Here is a 15,262-nt window from a genome sequence, read left to right on the forward strand (position 1 = left end):
AACTGATTTCTGTACATTGATTTTGTATCCTGCAACTTTGCTGAATTCATGTATCAGTTCTAGCAGACTTTTGGTGGAGTCTATCGGATTTTCCATGTGTAATATCATGTCATCTGCAAAAAGCGAAAGCTTGACTTCATATTTGCCAATTTTGATGCCTTTGATTTCCTTTTGTTGTCTGATTGCTGATGCTAGAACTTCCAGCACTATGTTAAACAGCAGCAGTGAGAGTGGGCATCCCTGTCGTGTTCCTGATCTCAGGGAAAAAGCTCTCAGTTTTTCCCCGTTGAGGATGATGTTAGCTGTGGGCTTTTGACAAAGCAGGAAAGAACATCCAATGGAAAAAAGACAGCCTCTTTAACAAATGGTGCTGGGAGAACTGGACAGCAACATGCAGAAGGTTGAAACTAGACCACTTTCTCACACCATTCACAAAAATAAACTCAAAATGGATAAAGGACCTAAATGTGAGACAGGAAACCATCAAAACCTTAGAGGAGAAAGCAGGAAAAGACCTCTCTGACCTCAGCCGTTAGCAATCTCTTACTCGACACATCCCCAAAGGCAAGGGAATTAAAAGCAAAAGTGAATTACTGGGACTTTATGAAGATAAAAAGCTTCTGCACAGCAAAGGAAACAACCAACAAAACTAAAAGGCAACCAACGGAATGGGAAAAGATATTCGCAAATGACATATCGGACAAAGGGCTAGTATCCAAAATCTATAAAGAGCTCAGCAAACTCCACACCCGAAAAACAAATAACCCAGTGAAGAAATGGGCAGAAAACATGAATAGACACTTCTCTAAAGAAGACATCTGGATGGCCAACAGGCACATGAAAAGATGTTCAGCGTCGCTCCTTATCAGGGAAATACAGATCAAAACCACACTCAGGTATCACCTCACGCCAGTCAGAGTGGCCAAAATGAACAAATCAGGAGACTAGATGCTGGCGAGGATGTGGAGAAACGGGAACCCTCTTGCACTGTTGGTGGGAATGCAAATGGGTGCAGCCGCTCTGGAAAGCAGTGTGGAGGTTCCTCAGAAAATTAAAAATAGACCTACCCTATGACCCAGCAATAGCACTGCTAGGAATTTATCCAAGGGATACAGGAGTACTGATGCATAGGGCCACTTGTACCCCAATGTTCATAGCAGCACTCTCAACAATAGCCAAATTATGGAAAGAGCCTAAATGTCCATCAACTGATGAATGGATAAAGAAATTGTGGTTTATATACACAATGGAATATTACGTGGCAATGAGAAAAAATGAAATATGGCCTTTTGTAGCAACGTGGATGGAACTGGAGAGTGTGATGCTAAGTGAAATAAGCCATACAGAGAAAGACAGATACCATATGGTTTCACTCTTATGTGGATCCTGAGAAACTTAACAGGAACCCATGGGGGAGGGGAAGGAAAAAAAAAAAAAGAGGTTAGAGTGGGAGAGAGCCAAAGCATAAGAGACTGTTAAAAACTGAGAACAAACTGAGGGTTGATGGGGGGTGGGAGGGAGGGGAGGGTGGGTGATGGGTATTGAGGAGGGCACCTTTTGGGATGAGCACTGGGTGTTGTATGGAAACCAATTTGTCAATAAATTTCATAAAAAAAAACAAAAAAACAAAAAAACAAAAAAAAAATAAATAAAATAATGATCCATTTAAAGCAAAAAATAATAGCCATGTATTGTGGGGTCTATAATACACGTGAAAGTAAATACATATGACAACAATAGCATAAGGACTGGGTGGGGACAAAAGGAAGTATATGGTGGTAAGGTCTTTATACTATATGTGAATTAGTATAATATCATGTAAGGTAGACTGTGATGAGTTAAAGATGTATACTATGAACTCTAATGCAGCCATTTTTTTTTAAAGTTTATTTATTTATTTTGAGAGAGAGAGCATGAGTTGGGTAGGGGCAGAAAGAGAGGGGTGAGAGAGAGAATCCCAAGCAGACTTCGCACGTCAGTGCAGAGCCCAATGTGGGGCTTGAACTCACCAACTGCAAGATCATAGTAGAAATCGTGAGTGGGACACTTAACCAAATGAGCCACCCAGGCACCCCTCTAATGCAGTCATTTAAAAAAACAACATGTATTGCTAATAAGCAGATAAAGAAGACAAAATAAAATCATCAAAAGTGTTCTGATTAATACAAAAGAAGATAGGACCAGAATAAAAAGCAAACAACAGATGAGACAAATAGAAAACAAAAAGAAAAATGATAAATATTAACTCAATTATATCAACAATTACAGTAAATATAAGTGGTCTAAACACACAATGTAAAGGCAGAAATTGTCAGAGGCAAGCATTAGCCTAACACCAAAACCAAAGACATTTCAAGGTAACAACAAGAACAACAACAACTATTGTCTATATATCAATATTCCTTACGAACATGGATTTAAAATTTTAGCAAATCAAACCCAATAATTTATAAAAACAATAATATTTCATAACCAAGGAGGGTTTATCTCAGGGCTGCAAAGTTGGTTTACCATTTGAAAAGTCAAACAATGTAGTTCACAACTTTTGCAGACTTAAAAAGAGAAACATTTGATCATCTCAATAAAAATAATTTGACAAAATTAGTATCCACTTATGCTAACACTCTCAGCAAACCAGGAATAGAAGGGAAATTCATTTAATTAATAAAGGGCATGTCCTGAAAACCTATAGCTAATATCATACTTAAAAATGAAAGACTAAGTGCTTTTTCCCCATTAGATTGGAAACAAGACAAAGTTGTCCTTACCACTTCAGTTGAACATTTTACTAGAAGTCAGAGCTACTGCAATAAGGCAAGTAAAGAAACAAAAGTTTATAAATTGGAAGAGAAAAAGTAAAACTTTTTCTGAAGGAATCAATAAGAAATCTACTAGTACTAATAAGTGAATTTGGCAAGATTGCAGAATACAGGTCAATACATAAATATCAATTGTACTTCTATATACTAGCAACAATCAGAAATTGAAAAAAATTTTAAATACCATTCATTAAAAACATTAAAATATGAAATGCTTACCCACAATGATATGGTCAGCTAATCTTTGACAAAGCAGGAAAGAATATCCAATGGAAAAAAGACAGTCTCTTCAACAAATGGTGTTGACAAAACTGGACAGTGACACGCAGAAGAAGGAAACTGAACCACTTTGTTACACTGTACGCAAAAATAAATTCAAAATGGATGAAAGACCTAAATGTGAGACAGGAAACCATCAAAATCCTAGAGGAGAACATAGGCAGCAACCTCGGCCTCCGCCTCAGCCATAGCAACTTCTATGACCTCGGCCATAGCAACTTGTTACTAGACAGGCCTCTGGAGGCAAGGGAAACAAAAGCAAAAATGAACTATTGGGACTTCATCAAGATAAAAAGCTTCTGCACAGTGAAGGAAACAATCAACAAGATTAAAAGGCAGCTTAAGGAATGGAAGATATTTGTAAATGACATATTTGATAAACAGTATCCAAAATCTATAAAAAATTTCTCAGACTCACCATCCAAAAAGCAAATAATCTGTAGCAGCTGGGTGGCTCAGTTGGTTGAGTGTCTGACTCTTGATTTCAGCCCAGGTCATGATTCCCCTTCAGACTGTTGGGCTCTGTGCTGAGCATGGAGCCAGTTTGGGATTCTCTCCCCCTCTCTCCCTCTGTCCTTCCCTTGTTTATGCTTGAATGCTCTGTTTCTCTCTCTCTCAAAAAAAAAAAAAAAAAAAAAAAGTAGAACTACCTTAGCATCCAGCAATTGTACTATTAGGTATTTACCCAAAAGATACAAAAAGACTGATTCAAAGGGGGCACATGCACCCCGATGTTTATAGCAGCATTATCAACAATAGCCAAACTATGGAAAGAGCCCAAATGTCCACTGACTGATGAATGGATAAAGAAGACATGGTACATATATACAATGGAATATTACTCAGCCATCAAAAAGAATTAAATCTTGCCATTTGCAATGATGTGGATGGAGTTAGAATGTATTATGCTAAGTGAAAAAAGTCAGAGAAACAAATACCATATAATTTCACTCATATGTAGAATATGTAGAATTGAAGGAACAAAACAGATGGACAAGTGGGTTAAAGGAGAGGGAAGCAAACCATAAGAGACTCTTAACTATAGATAACAAACTGAAGTTTGATGTAGGGAGGTGGATAGGGGATGGGCTAAATGGGTGATGGGTATTAAGGAGGGTACTTTTTACGATGAGCACTGGGTGTTATACGTAAGTGATGAATCACTGAATTCTACTCCTGAAACCTATATTACAGTATATGTTAACTAACTAGAACTTAAATAAAAGTTTGAGGGGGCACCTGGGTGGCTCAGTCAGTTGAGTGTTGGACTTCGGCTCAGGTCATGACCTTGAGGTTTGAGAGTTCAAGACTCACATTGAGCTCGCTGCTGTCAGCCTGTCAGCGCAGAGCCTGCTTGGGATCCTCTGTCCCTCTCTCTCTTCCCCTCCCCTGCTTGTGTTCTTCCCCATATAAATAAATAAATAAATAAATAAATAAATAAATAAATAAATAAATGTTGAAACAAAAAACACAATGAAATGCTTAGGAATAAACTTAACAAAGGAAGCATAAGACCTGTACACTAAAAGCTGTAAAACATTGCTGAGAAAAATTAAAGACCTAAGTAAATGGAAACACATGCCTTATTCTTGGGTCAGAAAACTCAGCATTGTTTTTTAAAAAGATTTAAAAGTAATCTCTACACTCATTGTGGGATTCCAACCCTCAATCCCGAGATCTAGAATCAGATGCTCCACTGACTGAGCCAGCCAGTCGCCCCAGAAAACTCATATTGTTAAGATGTCATTCCTCTCCAAATTGATCTATGGATTCAATGTAATCTCAATGAAAAAAATCCAGCAGGATTATCTGTGGAAATTTACAAGTAGATTCTGAAATTTGTATGGAAATACAAAGGGCCTAGGGTAGCCACAAAATTTTTGAAAGAGAAACAAAATTGGAAGATCTACAGTGGTAGTAGTATTTAAATGGTAGTAAATCCACACTATTGAACACTATTCATCAGTAAAAAGGAATAAATTATTGATATGTGCAAAATGGATAGACATTAAAATCCTTATGCTGAATGAGAGAAGTTTGACAAAATGTATACAGTATGGTTCCATTTATGTAAAGCAAACTAATCTATCACAACAGAAATCAGATCAGTGATTGCCTGGGACAGGGGTCAAGGGAGGGATAGATGACAAAGAAATAAGAGAAAACCTTAGTGGGGATGGAAATGTTTGTCCTCTTGATTATGGTAATGGATTCAGAGGTGTATACCTGTGTCATGGTACACTTACCGTACTTCTTGCAGATTATTTTATATTGATTACACTTCAATAAAACTGTATGGTTTGACACCAGTATTAATATTAGATGTAGTACTTACAAGAGCTAGTTAGAATTCTGTGTATATTAATAAGCCTGCAAATTGGTTTCTTCAGTGTTTTACCTGTAAAAATTGTAGTCCTTTTGCAGTGATCAAAGATATATTTTATCAGTGCTACTCCTTTCCTACCCAAGAGCCTTCTGACAGTTTTGGGTATGTATGCATCTATGTGTTCTGGTACCTATGTTCAGTTACTGTTACTAAATACAGGAAAAAAAAAGACAGTGTATTCAATTGCTTTTAGGCCTGCTGCCTCCTTGGTTTTTGGGCAGCTTGCCTTCTTTTAGACCTTTGTCAGTGAGACATGTTCCAGATCTTGTTTCATGACTATAGTCACAAATGGAAAAGTTATTTTCAGTGCTAAAAAATGTATGAAGGCTCTGAAAATGCTAGACATTCATCCAGGATCTCCAGTGGATTTGCATGGGTGGAAGAAGAGAAGACCACTGGTTTACACTGTTTTCAGATAACTTTATGATCACATATATATAAAATAGTGAGAGTACTAAAATTATCTCATTTCTTCTAATGAACCTGAGATTAGCATAATTTTTAATGTAATTATTTGCTTTCTGAGAATCAAGCATGTACTTGTTAAGCTAAGTATAGGTAGTCTTCTTACTTCATGATTTAATAATATAAACACTGCTGTGCTAAATAATTACCCAACTCTTATAAGGAGAAAGCCACAGGTATCGCTTACAACCTAAAGTAATTTTGGTACCTCATTTTTTTTACTTTAACAATTTTATTTAGATGTAATTCATATACAATTTCAACCATTTAAAGTGTACCGTTCAATGGTTTTTCCTCTATTCACAGTTATGCATGCAGCTATCACCATGATCTTACTATTTTTATCACCCCAAAAAGAAACCCCATACCTATTCATAGACACTTCCTATCCCCTCTCTTCCCCCTCCCAGCTCTAAGCAACCACTGATGTACTTTCTGTACATTTGCCTATTCTGGACATTTCATTTAAATAGAAACATACAACATGCGATCTTTCGTGACTCGTTTTGTGACGTGATCTTTTGTGACTCGTTTCTTTCACTTAGCATGAAGTATTCAAGATTCACCCATGTGCTAGCATGTATCAATCCTTGGTTTCTTTTTATTCTGAATAAAATTCCATGGTATGGAATTATTTATACATTATTTATTTATCCATTTACTAGTTGATGGATATCTGTTTCCCCACCCTGTTTTTTGGCTATTTTAAATAATGTACTATGAACATTTGTGTACAAGTTTTGAGGTTGGGTGTGAGTTTTCCTTTTTCTTGGGTATATATCTAGGAGCGGAATTGGTAGGTCATATGGCAACTCTATGGCTAACATTTTGAGGAACTACCAAACTGTTTTCCACGGCGCCTACCAACTTATATTCCTACCAGCAATGTAGGAAGGATCCAATTTCTCAATACCAACGTAAAGTACTTTGCAAGCTTCATTTTACCCCATAAATTGTGGGTCCCATGTTACCACCAAAATGCAGATCTATTTTAAGGAAGTTGCTTTTTCCCACTTGGCAAAGAAGTTCCAGATATAATTTTCTTTCTCTAAGAAAATGGATTTGAACTGGTTTATCCTAAGGTAACTTCTAACTAAAAATCTGTGCTTCTCCAAATTCTTCATCTTCCAACAGAAAGAATGGCTCTTCTTATTTGCACCTTGCAGTCTGACCTAAATAATAATAATGTTTGTTTGGCAAGGAAAAAATAAAGCTGGAATCCAAAACCTGAGTCATTGTTTTAGGTAAATTATCTATAGTCTGAACGCATTACCCTTTCTGCCTGTGAACCAAAATCTTGGCATGTTTTGTCTTCAGTTGCTTTTGAAAAGTTCAGGTATTATTTTACAGTGTATGAATAATTTAGTAAGTGGACAAAAAGGAAGAAATTGAACCTACTTTTTATATAGGTAACTTTCAATGTCAAAACATTAATAATTTTATATTAATAAAAATATAAAATTATAATAATTATATTAATAAAATATAAAAATAATATTAATAAAAAACATTAATAATTTCCATCTAGGATGTTATAATCATAGTATTAATCAGTATCAATTATAATATTAAAGCTCTGTTGTACCTCTCTTTCATACAAAAGCCAAATGTGATCTATGACCTAGTTGTCACTTTTCCTCTTGGTTTAAGCATCCACCAGATTTATAAATCACACCTGTAGCGGGGTGGGGGAAGGGGAAAATGGGTGATGGGGATTATGGAGAGCACTTGTAGTGATGAGTGCTGGCTGTCATATGAAATGTGGAATCACTATATTATACATATCTGCAACTACTGTTATACTGTATATGAACTAGCTGCAATTTAAATAAACTTAAAAAAAATCACAGTTGCAACCCACACATTTGATAATTACTAAAGCAATTCTCACACTGATGAGGAATCCAAAGGCAAAATAAGGAAGTTTCTTCTTTCCATAATAATCTGTTAATTTAGTGGTTAATATTAGACTATGAAATTTAAGAGAGAGGCAGCATAACAAAAGAGCATAGGCTTTGGAGTTAGATAGAAAATAGAATTAAATCCTGGCTGTGCCATTTACCAGCTGTACAACTTTTGGAAAGTTTCTTACCTTCACTAAAACTCAGTTTACTCATCTGTTAAATAGGATTAATAGCTCCCACTTCATTGGGTTGTTGTCAGGCTCAGTAATGCATCAAGTACAAAATCTGTATCGATGAATTTAGGGTGTTTTTTGTTTTTGTTTTTTTTTTTTTACCTGAAAATCTTTCTTGATGGCTCAGCATTTAAATATATATTACTTCCTGATCTAGAAGTGTGTCTTTTAAAGATTTAATGTTTCGGGGCGCCTGGGTGGCTCAGTCGGTTAAGCGTCGGACTTCAGCTCAGGTCACGATCTCACGGTCCGCGAGTTGGAGCCCCGCATCGGGCTCTGGGCTGATGGCTCAGAGCCTGGAGCCTGCTTCCGATTCTGGGTCTCCCTCTCTCTCTGCCCCTCCCCTTGCCGCTCCCCCGTTCATGCTCTGTCTCTGTCTCAAAAATAAATAAACATTAGAAAAAAAAACTTAAAAAAAAAAAAAAAAATAAAGATTTAATGTTTCTTTGTTTTTGAGAGAAGAGAGAGAGGGAGAGAGAAACATGAGCAGGGGAGAGGCAGAGAGAGCTGGAGACACAGTATCTGAAGCAGGCTCCAGGTTGAGCGTCAGCACAGAGCCAGATTCAGGGCTTGAACCCACTAACCGGGAGATCATGACCTAAGCTGAAGTCGGATGCTTAACTGACTGAGCCACCTAGGCCGCCTTAGAAGTCTGTCTTTGATTTAGGTCAGTACGGATGTGCTTTAATAGAGCCTGTTTAAGAACTGATTTCATAGCCTGTGATCTTTTTCTGCCATTAGATTCAGATTTTTCATACATTTTTTTCCTTCTTAGCCTACAGGGTTATATTTTCATTAATCCATATTCAGTTTATTCCTAGGTTACCTTGGGCACATTTTTCTTTTCCTTATCTTCCTCAAAGAAAGTAGAAACTTAAGAAAACAAGAAGATTTGGAGAATGTAACAACCAATGATCATTATTGCTGGCAAAAAGAACTTGAATTTGAAAGCTCTTGGAAACAAGGATCCTTGATACAATTATGATTATTATATCTATCAATTTTCTTGGGGCATGTCTTTAGAGAGACTAAAATCAATTTCAATTTGTATTCTATTTATGTGCTCTTCCATGTGTGTATCTCAAGGTAGTTATGATTCAGATAATGTACATAATACTCCTGTGAAACTCATGGTCCAAAAACATTAATTAACTTAATTTACAAGTAGGTAAACTACAGCCTAAAGTGGTTGGGTTGCTTTAGGCATCTGGACAAGTCTAGGGAATTTACAGCTGCCAAACAAGGCTGGTTTAGTTAATATTGTTTCTCAGAAACGAGTTCTGAAAAGGAGAAATCTTTTACTATGCTAGCATGTCCCCAGTGAAACCTTTAGGTTTTTTTTCCCCCTCAGCTAGATTCTTCATTTATTTACATGAAAAATGTTTGGAACTTTATGCCCCACCCAAATCCTTCTCTTTAATGCTAATTAATATCCTTGTTTTGTGTGTGTGTGTGTGTTGGCAGGTTCCTTTTTAAGCTATTGTCATAATTTTTGCCTCCTAGCATTCTTTTTTGCCAAAATACTTAGTATTTAACTATTTTTATGCTGATAGTATAAGGTTGCATTCAGTAGATTTCTTGCTATTATCTTTTGACCTAATAAACTTGCTGTAATGCCACATTGATTTTCTTATGTATCTTCATAAATGTAAGTTTTAAACCCTCTTCAATTCTGGATTTATGTACTCCCTAACAAAGAGCTGAGACCTCCTAAATACCTCTTGACTCTTTTCTGTATATCCTTGGAGACAATGTCTTAGCTCATTCCTACTCAGTTCACTGGACCACCATAGTGGCTTCTATAATTTTATTCTGACCATATCAATATGCTGCTTAAAATCTTTTTTTTTTTTTTTCTGCTTAAAATCTTTTAATGGCTCAACCCTGACTCAGAATAAAATGTGATCTCCTTTGCTTGGTATACCATGCCCTTCCTGGTCTGGCATCCATCTATTTCATGGCCCTCATGTAATCCTTCCTACCCTGGGGTCTAGTCATACTGAAATACTCTCCATCCTTTATGCCTCTGCACATGCTGTTCTCTTTACTAGGAACATCTGTCCTTACCTTGTATCTAAACTTTTTAGAAAAAAGTTCTAAAAACAATTTTGTTTTCTATCAGTTTAACTCTTTCATCAAATTGGTCACATATTTTAGGAGGTAAAGAGTTAAATAATTCAGACATTTACTGTAATCTTAATGTTTTTAGTAGTCTGATCACTAGTAATATGAAAAAAATGTTTTGTGATTTTTTTCATTTGGCTGCTGAAATACAGAAATATCTTAGCTCCACCACCCTTTTCCCCCTGAACCTTGTGAGACACACAAGGAGTAACAAACTGGAGCGTAAAATTCCATAGATGAAAAATTTTCCCCAAGTGAGAAACTAGCCTTTTTAATGACAGTATATGTCTAGAGACATCTAGACAAACATACAGACATTTCAAAGTCTATACATAAAGATCTATATTAAAGAATTTTACACACAGAATTTTAATACTGGTGTAAGAATGTCTCCTCAATATCCTATAGTTCTAATATTTGCCTCATTTACTAAAAACTGTATTAATGGCATAAATATTACATAGAATAATTTCCAGTATTTTGTATTTTATACATTTTTTACCTTCTTTTCCATTCCATCAACTAAAGATCCATAGTTTAACACAACTAAAATAGTTTATATATAGTTTAACATAACTAAAATCACTGCAGTGACAACAGTATTTAAACAATGGTTGGGACATCTGGCTGGTTCAATCGGTAGGGCAACTCTTGATCTTGGGGTCATGAGTTCAAGCCCCACATTGGGTGCAGAGATTACTAAAAAAATAAACTTAAAAAAATAATTGTCAATTTTTTCTGTAACTTTATGCATGTATCTATGGAAACCACTGATATTCTATACTCTTGAATATATTCTACTAATGATAGCTGAATATTTATTTTTATTTTAGAGCTTAGGGGCTGAATGATTTACAAATAGACTTGTCCCTTCATGTGTTGCTAATGTTATCTCTCTTGTCCTGCCCAGTGCATTCTAGAATGGGAGTTCTGGCATATACCCAGGGCCAGAGCAAGCAAATTTTGCTTTAGAAGTTCAACAAGCACTAGGACAATTGGGAATCAGAGTTTAGAAAATACAGTTTCTTTCTCTTTCCTTCCTTTCTTTCTTTTCTCTTTTTCTTCCTTCCTTCCTTCCTTCCTTCCTTCCTTCCTTCCTTCCTTCCTTCCTCCCTCCCTTCCTTCCCTTTCTTGATTGAGTGTGTGAGTAGGGGAGGGGCAGAGAGGGAACTCCAAGCAGGCTCCAGCACAGAGCCTGATGTGGGGCTCAATCTGAGAATTGTAAGATTGTAACCTGAGCTGAGATCAAGAGTCAGATGCTTAACTGACTGAGCCACCCAGGTGCCCCAGAAATATAGTTTCTTTTTTTTTTTAAATTTTTTTTTCAACGTTTATTTATTTTTGGGGGGACAGAGAGAGACAGAGCATGAACAGGGGAGGGGCAGAGAGAGAGAGGGAGACACAGAATCGGAAACAGGCTCCAGGCTCTGAGCCATCAGCCCAGAGCCTGACGCGGGGCTCGAACTCACGGACCGCGAGATCGTGACCTGGCTGAAGTCGGACGCTTAACCGACTGCGCCACCCAGGTGCCCCCAGAAATATAGTTTCTTAAGAAAAGGTGCCTAATTGGTATGCTTGGGTGGCTCAGTTGGTTAAGTGTCTGACTTTAGCTCAGGTCATGATCTTGTGGTTCATGGGTTTGCTGTGTTGGGCTCTGTGCTGACAGCACAGAGCCTGGAGCCTGCTTGAGATTCTATGTCTCTCTCTCTCTGCCCCTCTCCTGCTCATACTCTGTCTCTCTCTCTCTAAAATAAATAAATATTAAAAAAAAACCTATTAAAAAGAATAGGTACACAATCAAGTGAAATTCAATAAACGTTCTGTAATTATGCACTGTTACTAATAAACTTATTTTTTCATGTGTGATTACTATTTGTATCTTATGTATTTGCTACATTAGTATTGTTTGTTGTGTTTGAAATTTAAGTGCCTAAATATATGCTATTACAGTAAACCGATACATTTAATTATGTATAAAATAGTCATACAAATAACAGCTAAAAGTATCTTAATTATTTTTTATTTTAGTCCTGTGCTAGCCTTTTCACATAAAGCTGTATACAAGGAATCTTACAGAATAGAGATCTAATAAATGGGATCGAATGTAACCTACCTTCTTCCCCTCTACCCTTCTTTTGTGATAAAAATACCTTCTGATCTTTCTTGTCCTATCTGGATTGATATGCAGAGTTAGTGACTAAAGAAAGACATATTTATGTGGTTTGTTTGTTTATTTATTTGAGAGAGAGAGAGAAAGAGGGGGAGAGGGGCAAAGGGAGGGAGGGAGGGAGGGAGAGAGAGAGAGGGAGGGAGAATGAATCCCAAGCAGGCTCCACCCTCAGCATGGAGCCCAACGTTGGGCTCCATCTCACGACCCTCAGATCATGACCTGAGCTGATATCAAGAGTCGGACATTTAAGCAACTGAGCAACCCAGATGCCCCTATATTTATGTTTTAAACAAGATAAAAGAAATGGGAAAACCAAAAATATTCCGATATTTAATTAAACTATCACAGAAATCAAAGTTGTATACAGACACAACTATGTGTCTATACACAACTATGTATATTTATATATACCCATACAACTATTTACAAATATGTAAACATATATACAAAGACTAGAAAGGAAAATACAGAAACATATGTTAGGGTATTGGGGAGATTTTTAAAAAATTAATTTGTAATATACACCACAAAACATTATACTGAGATAGGACTATTTTAATGTCACAGAATCTTATACAAATGAATTTGTTCAAGAGCTTCTCTGTCAATATGCTTTTCTGGGTATACATCGTAGTTCAATGGTACCTCTTCAACCCAGGGAGATAACTGTATATTAATCTGGAAGAGAAAGATTATAAAAACACATGTAAACTGCAGAATGATCCTGTTCTCTGGAACTCAAGAAATCATGATGAACTAAGTAACTGAATACAAGAGATTTTTTTACAATGAGCAGGATTACGTTTACACAGTGTTATATGAACAATATTTTTAAAGTTTATTTATTTATTTTGAGAGAGACACAGACAGCGCAAGTGGGGGAGGGGCACAGAGGGAGACAGAGAGAATCCCAAGCAGGCTCTGTGCTGCCAGTGCAGAGACTGACGCAGGGCTCGAACTCATGAAACCATGAGATCATGACCTGATCCAAAACCAAGAGCCAGACACTCAACTGACTGAGCCACCCAGGTGCCCCTCATATGAACAATTCTTTGCTGTACTACATGGCAGGTCTGTGGATTCAGGATTTAATTTACTATGATTTTGGAACTTGAAAGAAAAAAGAAAATGCAGAATAATTGTTTTAATGTAACTAGTTTAATAATTATTATTAGGTTTAAACAATAAAAGACTAGAACAATGAGAATACACAGAGAACAGAAAAAACTATTCATACATACACAGTGATGGTGCTAAGGGACTGCATGAGAAGGGCTAATCTACTCCCCCCCCCATAACTTTTATCTGCTCCCCCCACCTTCCTCTGCATTGTAAACTTGAGTCTCCATGGCGCAGAAATTCTAGAGACACCAATGAATATATCTGGTTAAAGAAGATTCATTAAACAAGAAAGCAATGAAGTTATTAAAAAATTTATGTATAAATTTATGTATGAATACTTATGTATTCTTAAGTAATAATTTCCAGTGGTTATCTAGACAGATTTACATATTTAGCGTGAAAATTACTATTTTGTTAAGTGAAAATTCACCAAGTTACTTCAAATCTATATAGAAATAATAAATTGGAGACCATATATTTAAAAGACACATTTTTATAAGCATGGAAAAGTATGGTAGGATTATACCACTCATGAGATGGGTCTCTCCGGAAAAGAATTAAATGGAGGGAATGGGGAGATTAACATCTTTTTTTAATATATCTCAGGATTATTTCCCTTTTTATGGCAAACATGAATTACTTTTGTAATTTAGATGGTTAACAAAAAGTTCTTACAGTATTATTGATGATTGTTTAGTCTTTTTTTAAGAAAGAAATAGATACTTAAATTTGGCAGTGCTTATAGGTAAGGAAAGCGCTACGAAAAAAACTATAGCACTCCATTATTGAGAAATACAACAGTATCTTTCATCTGGGGGTCTCTAAGAACTTTATAAATACTAATGAATCTTTATATAAAGGTCAATTTATTGGGTTGAAACTTAGTAAGTATGGGCCTTATTTATTTTATTTTTAAAAGTCTGTCGTTTTCAAAAAAATGTTTATTTTTGAGAAAGAGAGAGAAAGCCTGTTGGAGAGGGGCAGAGAGAGAGGTAGACAGAGAATCCAGAGCAGCCTCCACCCTGTCAACACAAAGCCAGACATGGGACTCAAATCCATGATGAGATCACGACTTTAGCCAAAGTTGTATGTTCAACCTACTGAGCCACTCAGGTGCTCTGGGCTTATTTTATACGGAGAATCTGAGGAACAAAGAAGTGGACTGCATAAGATTCCAAACTACACAGAGTACATGGACCTCCAATCTACATATCTTATTCTAGAAGCCTTGAACAACTCTGTTCCTTTTGTTCTAAGGGAAATGTTATGATGTGGGTGTTCTAAGCTTCTTACATACATTTAAGAGCATTTGTTAACCTAAAACTGTAACCCCCCAGTTGGAAAAACCAGGTGGAGAAGCAAAGGAATCAATACCAAGATAAGAATTATAATTTCTGAGCTCTTGAGGTCAATGAAAAAAACTACAAACCAGTTCTTAAGCCACAGGCTTTTGCATTCTTTCAATCATATGTCACTATATCGAGAAAATGCATTCCCAGAATATTGTAATAGCTACCAGAAAAAGTAGAAGAGGGGCACCTGGGTGGCTCAGTCGGTTAAGCGGACAACTTCGGCTCAGGTCATGAGTTCATGGGTCTGAGCCCTGAGTTAGGCTCTGTGCTGACAGCTCAGAGCCTGGAGCCTGCTTCGGATTCTGTGTCTCCCTCTCTTTTTGTCCCTCCCCTGCTCATGCTCTGTCTCTCTAAAATAAATAAAAATGTTTAAAAAAAAAAAAAAAAGAAAAAAGTAGAAGAAAAGTT

General features: G+C 36.5%; 1 protein-coding gene across 1 annotated transcript in view; it reads right to left on the reverse strand.

The window, feature by feature from the left end:
* Positions 1 to 12,697: 12,697 nt before the first annotated feature.
* LOC122469002 overlaps positions 12,698 to 15,262 on the reverse strand; it is a 42,864-nt gene continuing 40,299 nt past the window's right edge. The window contains exon 8 of the mRNA XM_043555989.1: positions 12,698 to 13,058. Coding sequence (XP_043411924.1) covers positions 12,942 to 13,058 — 117 coding nt within the window. The 3' untranslated portion in view covers positions 12,698 to 12,941. The remainder of the gene's footprint in view (positions 13,059 to 15,262) is intronic.

The sequence above is a fragment of the Prionailurus bengalensis genome, chromosome B3 (assembly GCF_016509475.1).
Source record: "Prionailurus bengalensis isolate Pbe53 chromosome B3, Fcat_Pben_1.1_paternal_pri, whole genome shotgun sequence".
In the NCBI taxonomy this organism is placed as follows: domain Eukaryota; kingdom Metazoa; phylum Chordata; class Mammalia; order Carnivora; family Felidae; genus Prionailurus; species Prionailurus bengalensis.